Raw genomic sequence first — 25835 nt, forward strand, 5'->3', positions numbered from 1 at the left:
GAGGTGATTCTAGGAGATTCCTTCCAGCGATTGGGCGACTGAAGCAAATGAAGTGTCTAAAAACTGACGCGTTGATCGCTAAAACATTTCTGGACAGGTCACTTCAACAGTAATTCTGAACGCGCACTGGATGTAAACAAGTGTGATTTCTAGAGTAAAGAGGCGGGAGGAGGTGTTTCTACTGAGGAGCTGTGGAGGAGGAAGGTGGTGTCACGCATGCACCAAAAAGGACTGTCGTTGTATTTCACTTCCCTTGAAAAAATCCTCTATACGACCTTTAAACACACAAAAAAAAAAAAATAGTTAAAAGGCCTTTATTTGAATGGCCCAGCCCTGATGAAAACCAGTTAAGGTTGAAACATGTTGGCATTGGCCATTCAAAGAAAGGCCTTTTAACTATATTTTTCCTCGTGCGATTTTTTTACCGAGCCTGGAATCCGTTGTGTTTAAATTATAAACCAATTTGTGCTTTGTTTATTTGTCTACAGTTATTTCAAGGTGTTACATTTTTTAAGTTGTTTAATTTTAAGGAGAGTAACAGAATGTGCTTCTGTGTTACGAGAAGAGTCACAAGGAGCAACTTCAAAACAAATACTCAATTCTGTTGGTTTCTTGTGCATTACCAGCAGTGTTGGGAAGGTTACTTTTAAAATGTATTCCCTTACAGATTACAGATTACATAAAAATGTAGTTTGTAACAGAATCCATTAAATTACTTAAAGTCAGTAAAGTAATCTGAATACTTTGGATTACTTGGTTTGCTGTAGAGAAGCAAAGGCTAGAATATCGTAACATAAAATGTTTTGTCTGCTAAAAGAAAATAAAAAAACAGAGTTTACTTAACAAAATTAAAAATATTATTGATAGAAGACGAGGAGACACGTCCACACAGCATGATTTAGTCCTGTTAAATCCTGGTTTAGACCTGGTTTAGTCCTGGTTTAGTCCTGGTTTAGACCTGGTTTAGACCTGGATTTAGACCTGGATTTAGACCTGGTTTAGACCTGGGTTTAGTCCTGGATTAGTCCTAGTTTATACCTGGTTTAAACTTGGTTTAGACCTAGTTTAGACCTGGTTTAGACCTGGTTTAGACCTGGTTTAGACTTGGTTTAGTCCTGGTTTAGACCTGGTTTAGACCTGGTTTAGACTTGGTTTAGTCCTGGTTTAGACCTGGTTTAGTCCTGGTTTAGACCTGGTTTAGTCCTGGTTTAGTCCTGGTTTAGTCCTGGTTTAGTTTCTGGTAATGAGTGGAAGTACCGAGGGGAAAAAAAATATATATATTTATATATATATATATATATATATATATATATACACATATATATATATATATACATACATATATATATATATATAAAAACCCTAAATGTGATAACAGGATAATCCCGCCGTGTAATCCATTTATTTCAACAAAGTAACTGTAATCCAATTACCACTCACTGAAACAGTAACTGTTATTGAATACAGTTACTCATAATTTGTACTCTGATTACGTAACTCTGGTACATGTAATCTGTTACTCCCCAACACTGATGACTGGCTGTGTTTTAAAACCTTCACTTTTATTCCACATACAACTCGTCCCAAAGGATCACTTCATCCTCACACTGTCACCGTCTGCTCCCACTTTACTCTACCACTTTTCCAACACATTTGAGTAAAAAACACAATGTCAAATGTTTGTGTAAGTCGTTCTCAGATACTAAAATACTCGCTAAGCTTAAATATCGGAAGAAATCTTAACAGCAAAATATCGATACATGACTTTCTCTCAGCAACATTCAGCCAAAGCATCAAAAATAGTTAACTTAGAATTAATACAAAACCATTGGGATTAACAAATATACAAGGTTATTGGCTAAAAACATGGAAAAATAAATAGAAACGAATACTTTACATCTCCTGCATCGTCAAAAGTAGCCCTCAGTAAAAACAAGCAACAATTAAAATATCCATAGATAAACATAGTTCGTTATAATATCAGTACACAGGGCTGTTTCTAGCTTTAATGGGCCCCACGCAAGATGCTCGGTTTGAGGGCCCCTAGAAGAGATATGCATTCATACAATTATCAAGTGTAAATTCAAATAAAACAAGATAAATACGATATAAAGTAAACAGCACACTGAGTTAAGAGTTAGAATTGGAGGTAAGTTGTGAATCATCCGTTATTCAAAGAGGTGATTATGTTCTGCAAAATCATGATACAAACTGTTACAAACTGTTATGAAATTAAATCAAATGTTGACGTTTTAAAAGGTTATAATAACAAAACTTATATATTGTGCTTGTGTCTGCTATTTAGGCTACGTTCAGACTGCAGGGCTTAACGCTCAATTCCGATTTTTTTGTGAAATCCGATGTTTTTGTGAGGTCGTTCACGTTTCCAATTAAATGTGACTTGTATGTGACTCCAGTGTGAACATTAAACGGCCCAAAAGTGTCCCGCATGTGACACTGGAGACACGACGACGTCAACCACAGCGAGCGTCTCTGTGTTTACAGAAGTTGTCCAAACATGGACGCAGCATCGAGCACCTGGAGATTTTAAAGTTCATCTCGTACCGGAGCCAGAACATGAACAACTTACTTGTTTTAAAGAGGAGATTGAGAAGGAGAAGGACGAGGTTTTTGGCTGTGGCGTTTTGAGGGGCAGTGCGCTGAAAGGAACGTGTGGATGTGGAGACGTAGCCAAGAGTGGTGAGTGGTGATGTGCTTCGCTTCAGTGATGCGGAGTTCATTAACAATTTTCATATGACGAGAAGAACGTTTGTGTACATTTGTGTCTTGTTGATAACATGTAGGTGGATGAATGCGTTTTGGCTGTTCAGACTGAAGTCACATGTCAAAAGATCAGATATGTATCGGTTTAAGGAGCACATATCCAAGTGTCCTGGGTCACATTTGAAAAAATCGGATCTGTCATTAAAAGATCAGATTCAGGAACACAGAAGCCAAAAAATCGGATTGGGTCACTTCAGGCTGCAGTGTGAACGCAGCCATAGTTATAATCAATGACACTGGTGAATCAATTTGTAATAATTTGAACATTTTAAATCATAATATTCATCTAAAACAACTTGATCACAAAACAAATCTGCTAACTTCCGGTTGGAAAATTACAAAGCCCAATGGGAAGAAATTCCTGCCTGCCTCATTGAAGTGTCCCTTTAATTAAAGACACTTTATCTTATTGGAGAACAAAGAAAGTACAGAGCTGTGTATGTAGCAGTTGCGGCAAAAACTGGGTTGATTAAAGCAATGAGTGAAGATTATTCTTACTTAAACATGTGTGAATCACTCGAAATACAACTCTGAGTGAGTGGAAATGGTCAGAGTGTTTAAAAAGTTGATTTTGCGTTGCATAATAGATCTAACAGTCATCTTCTTCTTGAGGCCCCCTTGTGGCTTATGGGCCCCTGCGCACGTACTCAGCCTGCTTAAAGCTAGAAACAGCCCTGACAGCAAAGGACCTGAAAACAAAGGATATTAGCAGCTAGTGAAAGGTGATGCTAAATCCATAAATGTGTTTGGTGCAAGCGTTTGATGTCGGCCATTTTGAGTATACAGCAGCAGAGACTAAGGCTTAGGGCGGAAGAACAGGAGCCAGTCTTTCTCCTCCATTTTGCTTCCAAAAGGCGGCAAGGAGGACGGAGTTTGGGACACGTCGGAACAGTCCATGGCCCTCGTATTGCCACATAAATAACAGGAAAGGCAAAGTGGCATTTTACAATATCTGGCAAAATGTACATCAAAATTAGAAATCAAAAGCTAACGTTGCATTAATACTAAGAGGAGAGCCCACAAGTCGTCTTTGCCAGTGTAGACAGTACTGAGCTGGAGTGGAGGACTTAAGGAGAACATCACAGGTCCAAGTGGTTAGCAGGTCCACACACGGTTAGATACAGCAGAAACATAATGAAACATAATGTGAACCCAGACACACCACTGGACCTGGACCACTTAAGAACCTCACACAGGCTGCAGGCGGGAGGGCAGGAGCTGGGATGTCATTACCAGATTTGGACTCTTTTGTCTGTCTTTTATTTGATTTGGCTCTTAAATCATTGAGCATGTTCAGTTTTCACTCTAACCTCAAGTAGTTTTGTTTCCATGTAGTTATTGAAATGAGGCACTTCCTCTTATGAAGGCTCAGTCCTGCTCTGGGGTCACAGCGCTCCACCACACCCAGGAAGAACTTCACACACAACTTCAACCAAACTGTTGTGTCCTCAGGCCGGACATCTTGGGTGTGTGTAAACAGTGTTGGGAAGGTGACTTTTAAAATGTATTCCCCTACAGATTACAGATTACATACCCCAAAATGTAGTTTGTAACATAATCCATTAAATTACTTTAAGTGAGTAATGTAATCTGAATACTTTGGATTATTGGATTTGCTGTAGAGAAACAAAGACGAGGAAATCGTAACGTAAGATGTTTTGTCTGCTAAAAGAAAATAAAAAGCCCAAACTTTACTTAACTGTATTAAAAATATTATTGATAGAAGACGAGGAAACACATCCACACAGCATGATTTAGTCCTGTTAAATCCTGTTTTAGTCCTGGTTTAGACCTGATTTAGATCTAGTTTAGCTCTAGTTTATACCTGGTTTTAGACCTGGTATAGTCCTGGATTAGACCTGGTTTTAGTCCTGTTTTAGTCCTGTTTTAGTCCTGGTTTAGTCCTGTTTTAGTCCTGGTTTAGTCCTGGTTTAGACCTGGTTTAGATCTAGTTTAGACCTTGTTTTAGTCCTAGTTTAGTCCTGGTTTAGACCTGGTTTAGTTTCCGGCAATGAGTGGAATTACAGAAAAAAAAAAAAAAGAAAAGAAAAGAAAAAAAAGGGGATATAGCCCAAAATGTGAAAACAGGAAAATAACGCAGTGTAATCCATTTATCTCAACAAAGTAACTGTAATCTAATTACCACTCACTGAAACAGTAACTGTAACTGAATACAGTTACTCATAATTTGTATTCTGATTACATAACTCCGGTACATGGGGTGTGAGTGAGTGCTGGTCAGATCAGATTGTCAGTCTCGCTTCTGTCATGTTACTCACAACAGCTGTGGCGACAGAAGTATGTTACCATCACAGAGCGCTGGATAAAGACTTCATCTAAAATAAATACAGCTTTAATCCTGTAATTTAAATCTCCCTCCAGCCTGGAGTTTACACTGTACTTCAAGTTAAGTGGAAGGTTTAAAGATAATTTAATGGACAAAGATAGACTCCACTGTAATCACACACAGTGACAACTGGTCCAAATCTGGTCATGACATGTCCCAAAGGTGGGCTCAGAGCGGTGGGGGTCACAGTTCAGAAGTCAGACTTTGTTGGGGCTGATGTTCTTCGGGTGATTGAGGGGTCAAAGGTCAGACGTTCTTCAGGTTGTAGTGGGGTCAAAGGTCAGACTCTGCTGGGGCTGACGTTCTTCAGGTGGTTTAGGGGTCTCAGGGGTCAGAGGTCAGACTCCGTTGGGGCTGACGTTCTTCAGGTGGTTTAGGGGTCTCAGGGGTCAGAGGTCAGACTCCGTTGGGGCTGACGTTCTTCAGGTTGTTGAGTTCCAGCTCCAGTTGTCGTATCCTGATGTCTTTAGAGGCCAGCTCGTCCTTCAGCCTCCTCAGCTCCTCCTGCTGTTTGAAGAACATCTTGAGCATCTGCACACAGAAGACATGGTCAGTCAGGTCTGAGCTACACTAAGAGGCTCTGCTCAGGGGCCAACAAACCAGAAGGAACCAAAGTCAATTTAAAGACATTTACTTTCCCATAGACTTTTCAAAAATATTCAAGCTCTAAAGGTCCTATATAACACAAAATGGACTTGTGAACGTTTGTCAACTGTTAGAATACTGTTACTTCATCAAAAACCTACCTGGAGTTGTGTTTTATAACAAAGATCATTATAACATAGATCAGAAAATAGTACGATATGTGCCCTGTAATATGCACTATGACTTTTCTGGTAGGAGCCTTCACTTGTCTCCATAGAGATGTTTTTGCTTTGCCTGTAATGTTCCACTGTAGACTTTAAACCAGGGGTGCCCAAACTTTTTTCAAGGGCCATATATCTAAACACAAACAAAGCAGAGGGCTGACTGAGGGCCGCAGACTTGTGCTCAGTAGAGTGAATAATTGAAATATGTGTGTTTAACACATTACAATGAGCCATCAGTCTTTCATGCTAACATCCTTAAAACCACACACTAAACATTGGCTTTATCGAGGTAGATAAAAAAAAAAAAAAAAAAAAAAAAAAACTTGCAGAAAAAAAGTTTGTTTTTAAGTGATGCAAGGTAATTTGAGCCAATTCACCTAGAAGCCTGAGGGCCAAGAAAAATTTGTCTAAGGGCCGGATTTGGCTCACGGGCCACAGTTTGGACATGCCTGCTTTAAACGATAATGCCTAATCTATGTTGCAGGTGTTTTTAGTGGTCAGTTCCTGTGAGTGGGGTCACTTTTCCACAGATCTGAACTGTAACTGGACCTAGTCCCGTTCACCTGCTTGTCACAAGGAAAAGAGTCATACTGTGAAACATTACAGGCAAAGTCATTTCATCTCCATGGAAACCAGCTTTAGCAGAACATCCATCAGGAAAGTTGCATAATTCATCTTTAAGAGTTTAAAGGCACATGTGCTCATACGTATCTGGAGCCTGTCTGTGATTACTCTGATAGAGGCTGTAGAACAGACTTTTCATTAGTTAGGAGACACTTGGAGTTGTTTAAAGAGATCGCTCTTGTTCAGTCAATATTATGTTCATGTTGATTTATAATTAATTAGTTCATCTAACTAACAGCTGTTGAATTGATGGTTGTAATTTACACATTCGTATTATGTTGACACAACTTCAATCAGCAAATCCATAGTCTGCTAATTAAGATGGTGTAATGAAGTGTCATATTGATTAGTCATTATCAGATACACATATTCGTTCTAATACACTTCACTTTAAGAGCCCCGGAGGACTGGAGCACATCCAAGCAGTGTAGACTCAGTGTAGGGGCATAGAGCCTGGATGACTGTGATTTTAGCAAAGAGGGATAGTGAAGTCTTCTTTTGTGTCTGAGATGCATTCAGTGGTGCTCAAATATTGACACACAGTTTATAACAAGCAAAACAAGAAATAAGAAAAGGGTAGGAAATACACACAAAAAAGTCAAATTCATCGCACAATTTCAGCAAGTTTTGGCCATTTGTTGTGTTGTTTGAGGTGTCTTTTAAGTGTTTGTATTCTGCACTCTCACTGGTATAAAAATATCAACAGAACCTGTGTCTTCAGAGCCTTCACCTGCAGATAGAGACACATCCAAGTTTGTCTCATTCTCAGTATATGAAAAGACCAGGCCTCATGTGAAGCTCAGAACCTCCAGAATTCCCTCCCTGAGCTGCAGAGGCTGCACTAGCACTGACTCATGATTGCTGTAGGTGCTGGGGTTTCGGGAGTGACCATGCAGATCAGAGAGACATTTTAGGATTAAACCAACTGAATTTCACCATTGAACCTGACAACCCAAATGAGAGAGTCATGTGAGGCTCATTCTGCTTTCTGATTGGATCATCTTCTTGAGAACTAATCATCAAATTATAACATAAACAACTTGTGCATCTCAACCAGTGTTTTTTTTGTAATTAAGAGTAAATCACTATTAGAATTGCCATTAGTAAAAAGTATATTTGATTTGGACATATTTATTCAGATAGATCAAGTTTATAAAGTGAAATAAGTCTCAAAATAAGCTCCTGCTCATACTCTGTAGGACGTGTAGTGTGTGGACTGGGTAGTGTCCAGAGTGCGCTCACAGACACATAAACAGGGACATAGGACATAGTGTGACCTCGTTCTCAGTCCTGGGCGGCACGTTCTCCAGCAGGTCGATGCCGTTCACCACCACCTCTCTCTTCTCCTTCTTCACTGGGGCTTTGAACACCAGCTGGTTGGGTCGGCTGTAGCCTTCTTTCAGCGACATCAGCACCGGGTCTGGATTATTAAAAAAAAAAATGTTTTCAGTGCTTTAGAACTAATAACTAATAACTAAGTGACAGTGATAGAAAAAACTATTGAAAAAAGAATAACTATAAAAATGATTTGAAGTGAACTGATTTTATCCTCTGTGAACCAGGAAATGCACTGTTGGCTTGCTAGATATTGTTAGCAGAGGCATGACTCTAAAACTCTGCTCTGGCCTCTGAAAGTTGTGAAAAGTGCTTATAAACTCATCATGGTGAATAATTAGGATGCTCAGAATGCATGAGGTAAGTGATGAAGAACTTTAGACCACTGCAAATCATTTACAATAAACTAGTTGTGATTTTGCAGGTTCATGAGACAGCAAAACACTTTAAAGGAGTCTCTTCCTGACTCTCAGGTCTCACCTCGGTTGATGCCGCTGAGCCACTCGGCTGCAGACAGCGCGGGCTCTGTGCCTGCCGTCATGGGGTAGATGTCCTCCTGGTACGTGTCAGACTGCACACACAGGGCACAGGAATGATTTTAATCACATATTATTCCACAAACATCTAAACACAATACATTTTTAGATTTATTATATTCAGTCTTTTGGACATTTTCACCTAAAACAGTGGATATATACTGGACAGATAACTTGACTGACAAATCAGTAAAGTTACTCAGAAAACACAGTTATTGTCTGATAACTCTATATTTATTATTATTTGAAGCTCATGCCGGGTTTTCCTACATTAGGGTCAGCTTTTGCTCAAGTGTAGGTGTAGGGTGAGGTGTGGTGTGAAGGTGTAATGTAGTATGAGGGAATAATGTAAGGGCGTGAGGTGCAGTGTAGCGTAGAGGTGTAGTGTATTGTGAGGGTGTAGTGTGCGGGTGTAGTGTAAGTGGGTAGTGTAAGTGTGTAGTGTGAGGGTGTAGTGTGAGGGTGTAGTGTAAGTGTTTAGTGTAAGTTTGTAGTGTAAGTGTGTAGTGTAAGTGTGTAGTGTGAGGGTGTAATGTGAGGGTGTAATGTAAAAGTGTAGTGTAAGTGTGTAATGTAAGTTTGCAGTATAAGTGTGTAGTGTAAGTGTGTAGTGTAAGTGTGTAGTGTAAGTGTGTAGTGTGAGGGTGTAGTGTAAGGGTGTAGTGTGAGGGTGTAGTGTAAGAGTGTAGTGTAAGAGTGTAGTGTAAGTGTGTAGTGTAAGTGTGTAAGTGTGTAGTGTAAGTGTGTAGTGTGAGGGTGTAGTGTAAGTGTGTAATATGAGGGTGTAGTGTAAAAGTGTAGTGTAAGTGTGTAGTGTAAGTTTGTAGTGTAAGTGTGTAGTGTAAGTGTAGTGTAGTGTGTAGTAAGTTTGTAGTGTAAGTGTGTAGTGTAAGTGTGTAGTGTAAGGGTGTAGTGTGAGGGTGTAGTGTAAGAGTGTAGTTTAAGAGTGTAGTGTAAGTGTGTAGTGTAAGTGTGTAGTGTAAGGGTGTAGTGTAAGTGTGTAGTGTAAGTGTGTAGTGTATGTGTGTAGTGTAAGAGTGTAGTGTAAGTGTGTAGTGTAAGGGTGTAGGGTGTAGTGTAAGTGTGTAGTGTAAGGGTGTAGTGTAAGTGTGTAGTGTAAGTGTGTAGTGTAAGTGGGTAGTGTAAGAGTGTAGTGTAAGAGTGTAGTGTAAGTGTGTAGTGTAAGTGGGTAGTGTAAGAGTGTAGTGTAAGAGTGTAGTGTAAGGGTGTAGTGTAAGTGTGTAGTGTAAGGGTGTAGTGTGAGGGTGTAGTGTGAGGGTAGTGTAGGGTGTAGTGTATGTGTGTAGTGTGAGGTGTGTGTAGTGTGTAGTGTAAGTGTGTAGTGTAAGAGTGTAGTGTAAGTGTGTAGTGTAAGTGTGTAGTGTAAGTGTAGTGTAAGTGTAAGTGTGTAGTGTGTAAAGTGTGTAGTGTGTAAGTGTGTAGTGTAAGTGTAGTGTAGTGTGTGTGTGTAGTGTAAGTGTGTAGTGTAGTGTAGTGTAGTGTAGTGTAGTGTGTAGTGTGTAGGGTGTAGTGTAAGTGTGTAGTGTATGTGTGTAGTGTAAGAGTGTAGTGTAAGTGTGTAGTGTAAGTGTGTAGTGTAAGTGTGTAGTGTAAGTGTGTAGTGTAGTGTGTGTAGTGTAAGAGTGTAGTGTAAGGGTGTAGTGTGAGGGTGTAGTGTGAGGGTGTAGTGTAAGGGTGTAGTGTATGTGTGTAGTGTGAGTGTAGTGTAAGTGTGTAGTGTAAGTGTGTAAGTGTAGTGTAGTGTAGTGTAAGTGTGTAGTGAGTGTGTAGTGTGTGTGTAGTGTGTAGTGTAAGTGTAAGTGTAGTGTAAGTGTGTAGTGTAAGTGTGTAGTGTAAGTGTAGTGTAGTGTGTGTAGTGTGTGTGTAGTGTAAGTGTGTAGTGTAAGTGTGTAGTGTAAAGTGTGTGTAGTGTAAGTGTGTAGTGTAAAGTGTGTGTAGTGTGTAGTGTAGTGTGTAAGTGTAGTAGTGTGTAGTGTAAGTGTGTAGTGTAGTGTGTAGTGTAAGGGTGTAGTGTAGTGTAAGTGTGTAGTGTAAGGGTGTAGTGTAAGTGTGTAGTGTAAGTGTGTAGTGAGGGTGTAGTGTAAGTGTGTAGTGTAAGTGTGTAGTGTGAGGGTGTAGTGTGAGGGTGTAGTGTATGTGTGTAGTGTGAGGGTGTAGTGTAAGAGTGTAGTGTAAGTGTGTAGTGTAAGAGTGTAGTGTAAGTGTGTAGTGTAAGAGTGTAGTGTAAGTGTGTATGGTACAGACCCTTCTAGGCACGATCATGGAGATGGGCTCGATCAGGCCCTTCAGAGGGATCAGTTTGTAGAAGCGGAACACCTCACAGGCTCCGACATCCAGGCCGTGCTTCGGCATCACTCCTGCACATTCAGCACACGGGGACAGCATTCATGTCACTAAAAATACAAACACATCTATGCTTTCACCTATAAGTGTTCTATATAGCGACTTCCAGGACTCCCAAAGCACTTTACGTTGCATTATTCATTCACTTCACTCTCCACACCGGTAAGCCCCTCCAAACACCACCTGCACTCACTCCACTGTCATACTACTTAATGTGGGCCAAGTGTCTGGCCTAAGGACACAACAACAGTTTGCACTAGGCTCCTCATATTCCCAGAACTCTCTCATCTAAGCACTAACCAAGCCCAGCAGTGCTTGGCTCCTGAGAACTGATGAAATCCTGACAAAAATGCGGTGGTTGAACTTCATCACCAGACCCACCAGAAAAAAGTTACATAGTACACATTTAATATTATATATTTGATATTAATAATTATATGTTTGAAAAGTCTATAGGGAATTTACTTTCACAGCCTAAAACCCATTAACTGTTTGGATGGAGGACAGATACAAATGCTATGAAAGATTGTAAGATTCAAAATGCCGATGTTTGGACCTGCTTTATGATTAAAATCTTTGTTAGCCCATTAACCTGCCTGAGGTTTGAGATCATCAACCACCACTTCCTCCTAAATGTTACCCCACACCCCTCGACACATCCACTTGAGTATTCAGACGCGGCAGCCTCACCCAGCCCCTTCTGCGGCGCGGGGGACCTGAACTCCATCAGGTACTGCAGGTACGGCTTCTCTGTGGTCACTTCAAAGTACCGGATGTTCCCGTCTCCCTGTAGCACACAAGTTAACATGTTAGCTTTGTGTGCAAGGAAAATCACTGTTTGACTGTCTGCCATTTACCCAAAATGTTGAAATGATGCATTTAAAGTTCATGGTTGTCTATGTATGTATGTCAAATGATCTGCCAGTCAATGTAAGGTTTGTTAGGTTAAATATACAGGTACAATTTGTAACTTTCCAGAGTTGGCATGTCACCTGGATGATTCCATGGAAATAAAAAGTTAAATGTATACTTTGAGTTCTGTGTGTCATATTAGAGCCAAACTAACAACATTTCCATTAAAACAAGAGGAGACCCTCCTCCAGACCAAATAAGAGTCAGCTTTGTGTAGATCCCACAAGATTTCCAGAGCAATAAGCATAAAACATGTTTATGAAAAACATGCTTTTATTTAATTTATTATACCTATCTTTTGGCTAAAAGTTACATACTGTGGCTTTAAATCTAAGGCAAATACTACATTTTGAAGCTAGTCATTTCCTGAAAGAATTTAGCTAATCTCGGCCTACCCAATAACAAAATGTTGTCAAAACTAGTTTGTATTTAAATGTAGTTAATATGATTAAGTGAGATTCAGGAGCAGGACCACGCCCCACCGCCCTCTCCTCTCACCAGCGAACCACAACTCACCTCGACCACGCCTCTAATTTCCCAGAAGTCTATATGTAGCAGCCTTTCCCATCATCCCAGTTTGTCTCGGTGAACTCGCCCCCACCCTCCCAGCCCCTATTTTGTCTTTCAGTCATAAGACCCCTACAGGGGGGGTCCCTTCCCGGCTGGGCCAATTGTAGATTGAGACAGAGCCCCCACCCATAGTCTCAACCCAGCCATCTTTGCCTCGCTTCGTACATTATCAATAAACTTCTTCGCACTATGTCGTTGTTGGCGTGGTCCTAGCTGGTGAAACTGATTTTAAAAACACCAGAAACCTTAATTCACTTTTCCCTCCAAATGTGCTTATGTTAGTCATGTTGTTCTTGTAATGTAAATTAATATTGTACAAGACTGATTAGCAGCTGGTCCATTTGATCTGTTATCATTATAAAGTGACTTTATATAAAGTGACTTTATAATGATCAACTCAGACTATTTGCCCTCTGACCTTTCCTGCCAGGTACAGCATGTGAGTGTCTGCGTCGTAGAAGGGGAAGAGCAGTCCTGAGAGGCCATCTATGTCTTCCTCCACCATGGGCATGGACAGGTCCTCCTGCAAGAGCCCACAGCCACAGAGGGTTAGACCTGCACCCTGTACCAGTCCACACCGAGGGGTCACACCCTCTGTACCAGCCCACACAGAGGGGTCAGTCCTGGGCACACTTAGGTGGGGGTGGAGGTGTGGGGGTGGCTCTGACCTGCTCCCACAGGGCGATCTGTCTGGTGTTCCAGCGGGAGAAGCCGGTGGTCAGCAGACGCTTCATGTTGCCCAGGAACACCACGCGGTTCACACGGTGGTTCTTACAGTTGGCCTGCTGCAGAGACGCAGGAAACACAATACTCAGTAATTACTACACTATTAATATGATTATCCTGAAAATAAAGCCTGATCATCTATAACAGTCAAAATATAACTGCTTTTAAATCAAACCTAAGTTGCTTTCTGTCATTTAAAATAAATGCAATAGTCATAAATAATTAATGTAATTACTATAAAGTCAACAGTCCTTAGGCTGTGGTCTGTAATAATTGTACCTAACAGGAACAAATTTGTGCTAATCGTTTATTTCCCCTTGTCAGCAGAGAGATACAAACATATATTTTCTTTCATTATATGGTACATCCTGGTACATTTTAGAACATAGTTTCACATTGCCAGTTTGATTCAGCACTCTGCAGTCTGGCCCTGATTGGTTCAGTTTGGTGTGGAGCATATGGCTCAGGAAGTGCAAGTATGTAGTGCAAGTAAGAGCAGTGTTATTGTGTTCTTGGGCAAGACACTTCTCCTAACTTACCTGAATCTGGTGTGTATATGAGGGATGGGTGGTGGTCTGTCAGTCTGCCTTGGGGCAGCTATGACTGCAGAAGTATCTTATCACCACAGAGTGTGGAGTGCGTGAATGAAAAAGATTCTGTAATGGTTTGTGCATAATCTAAATATGGGACTGTCTAAGTGCTCTGTTGTAAGCCATTGTGTGTGTGTGTGTGTGTGTGTGTGTCATTGTCCTGACCTGCAGCACTCTTCCAGAGCGTGGCTCGATGATCCGGAGCCTGCGGTCCTTACAGCTGGTGGCCAACAGGCTGCCGTCTGTGTTGAAGGACATGCTGAGGACCACGTCTGTGTGACAGTCAATCATCTTCACCGGCTCCCCCAGCTCCAGGTTCCAGATCAGAATCTGCACACACACATAAACACACACATAGTGTGACCGACACCATCCTGCTCATCACCTGTTCCACCTGAGCCCTCAGGTAGAAGGTACAGGTCCAACCCCCCTTACGGTCAGTAAACCATATCCAGCCCACTACAGTAACTGTGACCTGGAGCTTTCCTCTGTGAACAGGACTTTGAAAACACACAGTCTGACCATATGCCCCTGTCCTGTCCCTGTTCTTCTGACTTGATTTGTTGATCTGCCCCTTTGCTGCTGCTAAGACGTTTGTTTAATGTTTATCACACTTTGTGCACACACACACACAAAGGCACGCGCACACACAAAGGCACATGGCTGTGAGGTCGGGGGGTTACACACAGATAATACACAGCTTCTCTGTGTGTGCAGAGTGGAAGGTGTTCACAGTCTTTCTTCCTGCTCTTCTGCTGCATTGTGGCTAAAATCATTACTGATAATCACATTGTATCTTGTGCTTGGATAAATACAGTGGGATATTGGACACAACAACAATAATTCACCTCATTTCCATTTCATCTAATGTGGTTTGTGTGTGCTGCATTGTTACTGGTGTCCTGTCTGTACATTTGCACTGTCTCTTATCAAATACAAAATAAAAATAGTTTCAGTACATTTAGTGCACAGTGTAGACGAGTGTAGAGAGGAGAGAGAGTTTGACCTTGTAGTCGTATCCGGCGCTGAACAGGATGCCGCTGCTGGTCGGGTGCCACTCGATGAGCCCCACTCGTCTGCTGTGTCCATACAGCTCCAGCAGGGCGGCGCTCATGTTACGCCTCAGACCACCCTCTGGGATCTCCCATATGCGCACCTGTCACACGACACACACTTATACACCTGTCACACGACACACACTTATACACCTGTCACACGACACACACTTATACACCTGTCACACGACACACACTTATACACCTGTCACACGACACACACTTATACACCTGTCACACGACACACACTTGTCACACGACACACACTTATACACCTGTCACACGACACACACTTATACACCTGTCACACGACACACACTTATACACCTGTCACACGACACACACTTACACACACACTTATACACCTGTCACACGACACACACTTATACACCTGTCACACGACACACACTTATACACCTGTCACACGACACACACTTATACACCTGTCACACGACACACACTTATACACCTGTCACACACTTATACACCTGTCACACACACGGCTATACATATGGTATTTAGTTCTTTTTTCAGACCAGGAGTTTGTTTTCATCCCTGACAGTTTGTTCTGCTCCCTGCTCTTCCTCAGAGTCATATGATGTTGCTGTGTCGTGTCGCTCAGCTCATTTAAACAGGTTTTGGTGTTGTCTTCCTACCGGAGGAGGCAGGATGACAGCGCCACCTGCAGTCCCACTTCCTCAGGACAGTATCCCAGGTGTGTGAGAGTAAAAAAGCCCCTTGTCCCGGTTTATCATCTTGTGGGCATGTTTCTGTATTCCGATTTTCTCTTTAATCCAGTGATGATGTTTGTTTTCCTCTATCTCAGTGATGTTTGCTCCGTCCCAGCCCAGAATGTGCTTCTCTCTTTTACAGTGTCACAAACGGACGATGTGAGTTGTTCCTTTTTTGCTTTGTGTTTTCTTGCTCATGTTTCGCCTTCGCTGTTTCTTTCTCGCATTCTGTCTTATGTTCCTTTTTTTGTGGACTGAATGCCTGCCCTGTTTCCCCGACGTGTGTTTTATTGCAGAACACGCAGGGTATTTCATACATGACATTACATTTATGCTCTGGCGAAGGGGCTTTTTTACTCTCACACACCTGGGATACTGTCCTGAGGAAGTGGGACTGCAGGTGGCGCTGTCGTCCTGCCTCCAGCGGTAGTTCAACAGCGCCAAAACTGGTTTAAATCAACTGAGTGACACGTTACAGCAACATCACGAGACTCTGAGGAAGAACAGGGAGCAGAACAAACTGTCAGGGATGAAAACAAACTTGGTCTGAAAAAAGAACCTAATAATAAATTATCGGAAGACCAAATGAACCTCTTTGGACACATGGCTGTACATCCGCCTTTTGTCTTGAAATAACCTGTTATAAATCTAGAGTATAGACTAATCGTATCCAGCACAGGCCAAAGTAGTGTATAAAATCAATATAAACATTCAGATTGAAAGTGATAGATATACTTGTGCAAAGAGCAGAGCACAGACTCAGCAGCTCATCTCTGTGGGCAGTGAGAGTTTGTGAGCACAGCCTGGAGCAGTGGGATTACACTGGATTACAGCTCCAGCCAGGATCGCTGTGAAAGCACCAGTTAATCCACCAACAAGTCAAACTACTACTGTACTACTGTATACGAGTGAAAGTACTGCACACGTAACAGTACCACAGGAGTAGAACACTAGGTTGATGATTTTGGACATAACAAAAGTAAAAAGGTTTAACAGTTTGGGCGGTTTTAATGAAAATGTAATTATGGAAAGATGATGTTGCTTTTTGTTTCATTCACGCATGTTAAATTGTGCATATTTAGACTAATCTCTCAAACTGTTGTGATGTCATTTGGTAATACAGGAAGAATCATTTGGATAATTTCAGCCCTGGAATTGTCAGCTTCTATAAAAAATTAAAAAAAATTTAAAGTAGCTGTTAACTTGAAAACTACTGCTTCATGATGGAACAGAGCATTTTGAGCTTTAAAGATGTAGACAGATTAATAATAAAGAAGTACTGAAACATGTAAATGAAACAAAACACAACTCCAGGTCTGTTTCTGAGGAGGTAATAAGATTATAACATTGATAAAAGTTTCTCATAAAATAGAACCTTTAACATAAACTCATCATCAGGACCATAGACACTGTTATTGCCCTGGTACAGAACACTTACAGAGGTGTCTTCTGAGCAGGACGCGATGATGTTCTCAAAGAAGGGGTTCCACTTGATGTCCAGGACGTTGCCCTGGTGACCACACACTTTGGGATAGTGTGAGTCCAGACGCCCGGACTGTAAGACACACAAACACATTTATGTCTGTCAGGTTTGATTTCATAATCCTATAGAAATGACAGTATGTAATGTAATGAGTTAAACATGATTTACACTGCAGTTTAACACAAGTGTTGAGTACCTCTGATTAACTGTAACACACTTTCTTTAGTAATTATAAATCTACTTACTAGTGCATTTTCAAGGATTACTAAAGTATTTTCTTGTTTTAATAAAAGAATTATCCTTTGTATGTATTTACTACAGAGAACAGTTTATATTACAAACTATTCAAATACTTTCCAAGTATCCCCTGGCAAGTGCTCGCATACCTCTGCTTGTTCTAAACCCATAAGAAGGTGTTAAATAAATATAATCTTTTAACCTATTACTTAGAAATGTACCTTCAATATCTTTTACTATTTTCTTTTTCTTCTTCTTTCTTCAATCATCCTATAAATAATACCAAAACACCCAGGTGTTCACCATATGAATAATGAGCCTAATGAAAGTGCTGGATCAGAGCAGGGCTGTGTACTGCACTGCCCTGTGGCTCTGTGGCTCTGTGGCTCTGTGGCTCTGTGGCTCTGTGGCTCTGTGGCTCTGTGGCTCTGTGGCTCTGTGGCTCTGTGGCTCTGTGGCTCTGTGGCTCTGTGGCTCTGTGGTGTTTATGTAGTGACCAGGACTGTCCACAGGGGGGCAGCGGCTGCTCACTCAGCCTCAGGAGGAGCTGTGGATGTGAGTCAGGATAAATGATTTATGGTCCTGAAGTCCACTGTCCTCCTCTGGGACGAACCTGGGACTAACCAAGGACTAACCCAGGAGTGGGTAATATTTTTTCCATGGAGCCACATGAGAAACAGAAAACACTGTAGAGGCCAAAATGCTTAACATATTTCTGCAGAATATTAATTGTATTTCTTTATTTAAAAAAGTTGTAAATATCATTGTTTTGATGAGCTGCTCAGAATGGTAAGAGTTTATCTAAGCAATGAAAAAGTGAGGCTGCCGAACAAAAATGTAATAAAAAAAACAAACAAAACACTTCTAAAATAAATACAGTGCAGCTTTAGTCCATACATGAGGTCAAATTATAAAATATATTTATTTTGTAATCACAAATGATCTTAAACGAGCTGGTCAGAGTCGACCAAAGGGCCAAATGTGGCCTGGAAGCTGCACAATGTCCAGGTCTAGACCAGGAGACAAGGAGAGTCAAGTGTTGTTAATCAATGTTACAAATGAGTGACACAGTAGCACTCATATATCACAGGAACAAGGTCCCAGGTTCAATCCCCTTTCTGTGGAGTTTGCATGCTTCCCCTGTGTCAGTATGGGGTTTGCATGTTCTCCTTGTGTCTGCAGTTTTCCTGGACACTCTGGTTTTTCCCATCAAACCCCATGCACAACAGGTCAAATCCTCCAGCCAAGATCCTGACCAAGACCAGCTCAAGATGTGGACATGTGTCCCTGAGCACTGGGCTGTGGTGCTCTGTGCTCCTGAGGACGTGTCCCAGTGGTATTCAAGGATGGGTCAAATGCAGAGGACAGAGTTCTCTACAGGAACAGTATACAATACAATATATAAGTCTATTTTAACATTAGTTAACAAAGGGGAAATAAGGTAAACACATATTTCATATTTCAATATGAATTGTTGATATTTACATAACACATTTATAAAGCCTCTTTTAATATTAAAGAAGAAGAAGAAGGACATATAGGCCTTTTCTGATGTTTACTGTATGTGTGTAGTGTGTGACACTACAACCTGGACAAATATTGGACATTTTGTTCATTTGTAAACCACTCATGTTCCTTCATAATAGAAACTGCTCCACTCCTGTTCAGAAGTGCACAGTCACATTTCACTGGAGCAGGCACTTTGTAAAAGGGCTACACAACACTTTTGAACCCCACACGTGTGTGCTGTTTGAACAGTGAGTTTTAAGGGGATGGGGGGTAGGTGAAAACAGACTTTTTCTAATTATTTGTAAGAACAGTCAAACCTCAGGTTGAACAGGACAAACTCAAGATTCTTCAAACATGAATGTTGATTTTACACAGTGTCTCCTTCAACAAGCACAAAAAACAAAGGCAAAAGGATAAAAGAAAAGGCAGAACAGTGTGTCTATCAGCGCTGACTTCACACTTGACACAAATCAGAATGGAGCTGCTAATGTTATGCAAATCACACACTAACACTTTAGCTAATGTGAGCCGAGCCGTTCTACAGCTCGAGTGAGACGAGTCTGAGCCACAACAATATCTGTGCTACTACTGAACCTGCACTTTTTACAGCTAATCCAATAATGACATCATGTGAAACTAACTGCAGCGTCCACACGCTCACACTCACCATGTCCTCCAGGCATCCAGAGTCCTCTGCTCTGATGGACTCACATCTCACATCTCACATTCAGAGTCACACAGTCACACAGAGTCACACACAGTCACACACAGTCACACACACTCACAGAGTCACACACAGTCACACACAGTCACACACAGTCACACACAGTCACACACAGTCACACACAGTCACACACAGTCACACACAGTCAATGTAAATCCTTTATTATTAGATCAACAGCATGCTTTAAAGTTCAGATCTGGGCTAAAATAGGTTACATTTAGTGTTTAGGTTAAAGCTGCAGTATGTAACATTATAGTATAGCATTATAATAGTGTGTATGTAGATTTAAGTTCAGGCACAGAGTGACTGTAGTGAAGGTTTTAGGATCAGTCTCCAGGAAATGAATGGGAGTCTATGTCATTTCCCCAAAAGCCATGGAAACACAACATTTGTGTGTGCGTGTGTGCATGTGTGTGTGTATGTGTATGTGTGTGCATGTGTGTGTGTATGTGTGTACGGTCTGTAACTGAGGGTTAAAGTCATTGTATAGTCCTAAGTCGACTCTGCACACTCTGCCGCGTCGCCTCGTCACCGTCGTATTTGCTTTACAGATCTGTGTCGAGGTCTATGCGCCGCAAAGTAATTTACCGCCACATCGCTAGGAGGTGAGGATTTCAAAATGGCATTTATGTTCACAAAATGAAGCGGGAAAGTGGAGTACTGGAAATATATGCAGAGCAGATGTAGAGACGACCAATCACAGCCCTTATTGTCTCAACACAGTTACAACATTTTGGAGGTGCACGTTGGTCGATGCAGGCGCTCTGTGGACGGGGCTCACAGTGACGCACACTCTCTGATGATTTGATGCACGACCTTAAATTGGGCTTTATTTGTGTCAAAGTGAAACATAATAAATCATGAGCTCTTTCGTTCAGGCGTGAGTCGCTCTGACGATTCATTCCACAGGACACGTTGTAATTCTGTGTCAAATTCGGTCACTTACTCTTACTTTACTTATTCACATTTGTCTCTCTGCTCAAATCTGCTTCATTAAAGGTGTGGAGAGGCGACCCTCACCACAGCAACAATGTTATTCAAGACATTTTTTTTTAGCATCGAAACACCTTTAAATGTAATGTCATATTGTGGAAAATTCTCGTTTCCTGGTTTAGGAGAAATCAGTTTGCACATGCTTTTTTCTTTTTAATATAAAGAGGGCAGACCATTTAAACAAGGCTAAAACTGTTAGCTGCATCTTAGAGTGAAGGCAATTTGAGCCCTGAAAAGATCCAAATGATGCAAACTCGTGGTGGAGTATTATGGGATGTTGGTGTTGCACATGTGAGGCCTGCGGGGAGACAGCTGACCGCTTCACACAAACAAAAACACAAACACAAACACAACACACTGATGAGTCTGAGCAGTGTACAAGTGGAAGTCCCCTCATACATAATGCACATTCAGATGTAGGTCAGCGCACACTTCCACAGCACAGGGGTGACACAAAGGTCCAATAAGCGGAGGGAACGACTGGGTAAAGATTGTTCCATTTCAATTTGAAGATGTTAAATGAAATGATTAGGTAGTCTGCTCCTTTGAGAGTATGAAAAATGCACTCTCAAAAAGAAAAAAACATGCATACAGATACAAAGGCACTTTCAACTCATACACTGATGTTATAATAGGAATGAGAAAGATCTGAATTGAAATTGAGGTAGCCCAGTTCTTTTTAGCATCTTGTCCATCCAATCTCAGCCTTTTCTTGTACCTCTCACCCAATGTCCTCACCAGAAATCAGGTAAATCTATGAAGGATAAAACAAAGACCAAACCTAGGAACTAAACCAAGTCTAAACCTGATAGTGTGTGGAAGTGGTGTGATGGAGGAGCAGGTGGCAAACAGCAGGTCTCCCTCCTCTCCTCTGTGTGTGTGTATGCATGTGTGTGCGCATGTGTGTGCATGTGTGCGTGTGTGTGTGCAGTGTCTGTCTGCTCAGGTCTAGTGTGACACATGGCTCTGTCTGCTCTTTCCTGGATCATCATTTCTGCTCTATTTCATACCACACACACACACACACACACACACACACACACACACGCACACACACACACGCACACACACACACACACACACACACACACACACACACACACACACACACACACATATAGTATATCTGTAGGTTGTCACGGTCTTCTACCAGCTGATACTCGTGTGTAGACAGCAGCAGTCTGTTCTATTTCTGTCTGCATGTAGAAGTCGGTGCTCAGACCCCATGTTGGGAACCACTGTAAACCCTCATAGTCCCTCCTCATTTTCTCACAGTTGTGTGTGTGTCTCAGACTGTGTGACTGATCCCTGTTAACCTGTAACTCTGCACAAACACCATGTCTGTTTACGCGAGTGTGTGGTTACCAGAATGGAATGAAAACGTGAAACTTGTGCTTTGAGGGAATCAGGTTTTGGTGCAGACTTTAGACTATCTAGTCCTCAGGTCCCAGACACAGTACTGAGAGCAGCGTGCTGTTTTCACTTCTCTCTCCTACACTTGTGTGACCTGTACTTGTGTGGCCTGAACATGGTGACGTAAAGACTGACTGGAGAGTCAAATACCAGGCCTCAGATTTGGACTCAAAGACCAAGGACTCGGACCTGACTAAATACACATCAAGCCCTTAAACTGCAGACCTGTATAATCAGAATGCTGCCCTGGGACAGAGTAACAGAAGTAAAAGTTTTTCTCACTGGCGCCCCACTCTGGCACCTGCTGATATTCCCAGCATTCTCCCATCCGACACACCAGGCCCAGCCCTGCTCAGCTTCTGAGATCTTTACATTATACACCAATAAAAATGTCAACTCAGTTTTGATCTAAAGAACTGACCTGATACTGATTTTAATAAACAACGGACTGTCATTTTAACACAAAAATGACCATGAAGACCATTGTAAATATTTGTTACTAAACGCCAGCTGTGAAACGTATATAAAGTGTGACATGTGCACATTGTGAAAGTGCACGCTCTGCAGAACACGAGTGCTGACAACAGCTTCTATTGACGGAGGCTGAGTTTAAAGCGATGGAGCAGCATCACCATCAGCTTCTGTTCCTCGCAATATGTGTATGAGCTAAAGTACCGACTTAAACACAGAGGCTCTGTTCATGAAGAAGAGGGTTGCTGGTGCATAGTGATGTTGTGTCCCTCAGCAAGACATTTCAACAGCTTTTCCCAGTCACAGTGATTCATCCTCTGCATACATTTACACTGACAGCAGAGTGTTCATCACAAGGTCTTGGTCTGAATGAGAGCATCCTGTATTTTCTCTCTCAGTTCTCTGCCCACTCCTCTGTCTGAGCTCTGACCCTCTCACAGCTCAGAAGCACTCAGAGTCTGCTTAAGAGGCACCACTTTATATTTGCTCCTCCAGAAAAAAAATAAATAAAAATTTGCTCCTCCAGCTTCTCCTGACAGACACTGTAGAGTCTACTCGTCTCCAGTGACAGAGCCAGTGTTGGTTTGATTTAAACTGAGCTTAAATCAAACTAATAGTGACTTGCTCCCACAAATCCTATGCAGATTGTTACTGTAGCTTACATTGCTCTGGTTTACAAGCACTTTCCCATGAGTTAATGAGGCACTGGCTCTTGCATTACAACACTGTTGTTGCATTACAACACTGTTGTTGTATTACAACACTGGAGGAAAATCTTAAACTGGCCACTTTGAGAAACACAGGGTCATCTGTAACTGCAACAAACATCATTATCACATCAGAAGAACCAAACAAAAGCTGAGTGGAAGCATGTGTCATAGAAAGTCCTCTGAACAAAGACTACGAGCCACAGGACACACAGGGTCTAAATGTTCTTCTCAGAGGACACTGCAAACCCAAAATGACACTGAGGCACATGTGTCGTTGTTACTATTGTTAGTATGAGCTGATCAAATGTTCATTATGTAATACATGAAGTATAAGTGCAGGTAGACTCAGGGATGATCTTGCCTCAGTCTTAACACTAGTGCTAGTGTTAAGGAGGGGGCGTGTCCAAAATAAATGATCTGAGGCTGTGGAAAAGTCTTTATTATTATATAAAATATGAACCAAAAGCAAGTTACTAAAGACTGAGATAATAATGAATATAAATTTTATATAATTTCCTAAAAAATAATAATGAATGATTTTAGAAATAAACTTGTACAAATGAAAACTGTCAAAGCACAAAATAGCACAAACAAAATACAAAGGTTTCGTATAATTTTCTAATATATTTTGCTAATATCTTAAAAACCTTAATTGCACAAACAACATTTAACAGCACAAAACAGCACAAATGAAACACAAATTGATTGACACCATTTTGTGTTGTTTTAGAGCATTTTGAAGCTTCCTGGGGGCTGGTGACCCCAATTTGACCTGTAAAAGAATCATTAATATCTCAAAAACAAAAACAGCACAAACAAAACTTTTTGCAGCACAAAAGATTGACATAGTTTTTGTGTAGGTTTGTGTTTGATGTGGACCAACTTCATGTAGGTGGGCAAGATCAGGCCCTCAGGGTCCAGGTGCAGAGCTACAGTGTGTGTGTGTGTGTGTGTGTGTGTGTCTGTATCTATACAGATGATACACACGTCCTCACGGCAGGAGCAACTTTAGCTTTAGCTTTAGCACTAGCATTAGCATTAGCGTACCTGGCTGATGGGTATGACGATGAAGCTGCCTCCGCCCGCGCTCTCTGTCACCACGGCGATGTACTTGGTGTTGACGGCGCAGAAGTGGCTGTCGTGCACGTTCTTGGTGATGGGCACGCCGTCGAAGCAGTGCTCGCGGTTCGCCATTGCTTCGGTAAGTCGGTTTGCAGTACACACGGAGGATACACAGAAATTGTATGTCATGTCTGTAGGAGATTTTACATAACTTCAAATAAGTCCTGTGTATGACAGTCATCTTGACTTCATTCATTCACACATGTTTGAGTAACTCTTTCCAGTAAATCTCTTTCCAGTTCATGCACTTAGTTGCCATCTGCACTCTAGGAGTCTTGAATGTTCCATAGTATGACATGGACGTTTTGTTGCTGTTCTGATTTAGAATTTATTCTCCTTCGAGTTTACATTTAGAAATATAATTCGACACACCTCAACGTGGGGGTGAGGAAGGTTCTGATTGGGCAGACTTGAATATTAACTAAAGACGCGCTCTTTTAAGATAATAATTGATTTTGATGGAACACAATCCAGAGCTTTTCCTATAGACAAATCCACTTGGGTGTCCCAGCATGACTTCAGTAAACTACAAAACTGACCACACACACGGAGCAGACAGTGACCGCACAGCGAAACCACACAGACACACTCATCACTCCAACGCCGACGAAACGGAATGGAACGGAACGAACTGAAAAAGCGAGTGCAATGTGCCACTTCTAGACACGACTGAACAACTGAGTCACTGTGATCACGCCGACAATCTGTTGGTCCCAGACAGCACCCTCCCTACACGCCACAACTGAACAAAGCCCAGAGTCACCGTGAACGCACCAAACAAACAAAACCACTCACCTCACACTGTTGTGAAAAAAGTTCAAAAATAGACCATTTAATGACAGTGCGTTTTATAATCCAGAGCAACTAATAGCCCGGAAAATACTGTATGTCGACCAGAAGAAAACACACACTTCAGCTGCTACCAACTTTTCTGTCATCTCGGTTTGTTCTTACGTGTGGGGATGCGTACTGCTGTTCCCCAGTTTGTATGGGCGGGGGAACAGTCCAAACCCAGACTTCTGAACCAGCAGGAGCAGCTCAGGTTCAGGTTGAGCCCTGATGAGCTGGAGCGGGGAGTGGTGTTAGGTGCCTCGACCTGAGAAGAGCTTTCCCCGGGGAAGAACCAAGAGCACGGACCAAGAGACGCTTAGAACAAGATGTAATGAACCAAACGGGATTCACGCTTCTGTCTGGATGTTTTGCACCACCTCTGTACCAGCCGAGCTCCTCCAGCATGGAGGACAGGAGCAGCCACAGAACATTCTCACTTTTGATTTGATTCTAAAACTAGTATCAAAACTAGATACTCGTTTGGGCAGGCATCGAAACTAAAAAAGTCACATGTACAGGACAGAAATGGACGTTTTTTGAATGTCTTTAGAATGATGTTGCGTATCAGAGCACATGGACTAGTACACACTCATGAACCACTCTGGAACATACCTGGACCACTGAGGGACAAACATATGAGACCACATGGGAATAGAAAAGAAAGTTCTACCATTTAATATTCAATATCACATTCTATTGTCTAAAGAAAGAGTGTTTTTTATTAACATTATCATTGCAGTATTGTATATATTAGTAAAACAACTGAGTTTGAATTGAGCCCCAACAAATAAAAGTAAGAACACAGATATTAACATCAACAATAAAAACACCAGTAACTGAATAAACTGATAGATCAGTTTTGTGCTCTACTGTGAAACATTACAGGAAGCAACATCTCCATTCTCCAAGAAGACAAGCAGAAAAGATGTGTGTTTAATACTGTGACAAAAACAGCCTCA

The 25835-nt window shown here is 41.6% G+C and overlaps 1 protein-coding gene across 1 annotated transcript; it reads right to left on the bottom strand.

Moving 5' to 3' along the window:
• Positions 1-1368: 1368 nt before the first annotated feature.
• On the bottom strand, positions 1369-24117 carry coro2ba (coronin, actin binding protein, 2Ba). Its single transcript, XM_055154648.1, has 11 exons — positions 23971-24117; positions 16822-16938; positions 14604-14753; positions 13763-13927; positions 12950-13066; positions 12700-12804; positions 11490-11586; positions 10701-10813; positions 8380-8470; positions 7842-7984; positions 1369-5662 (listed from the first exon to the last, which is right to left on the bottom strand). The coding sequence occupies exons 1-11, from the start codon at positions 24115-24117 to the stop codon at positions 5528-5530; spliced, it is 1380 nt and encodes a 459-aa protein (XP_055010623.1). The 3' UTR covers positions 1369-5527.
• Positions 24118-25835: the final 1718 nt, after the last annotated feature.

This window comes from Boleophthalmus pectinirostris, unplaced genomic scaffold, assembly GCF_026225935.1.
Source record: "Boleophthalmus pectinirostris isolate CB_2022bp ecotype Guang Dong unplaced genomic scaffold, ASM2622593v1 HiC_scaffold_19, whole genome shotgun sequence".
In the NCBI taxonomy this organism is placed as follows: domain Eukaryota; kingdom Metazoa; phylum Chordata; class Actinopteri; order Gobiiformes; family Gobiidae; genus Boleophthalmus; species Boleophthalmus pectinirostris.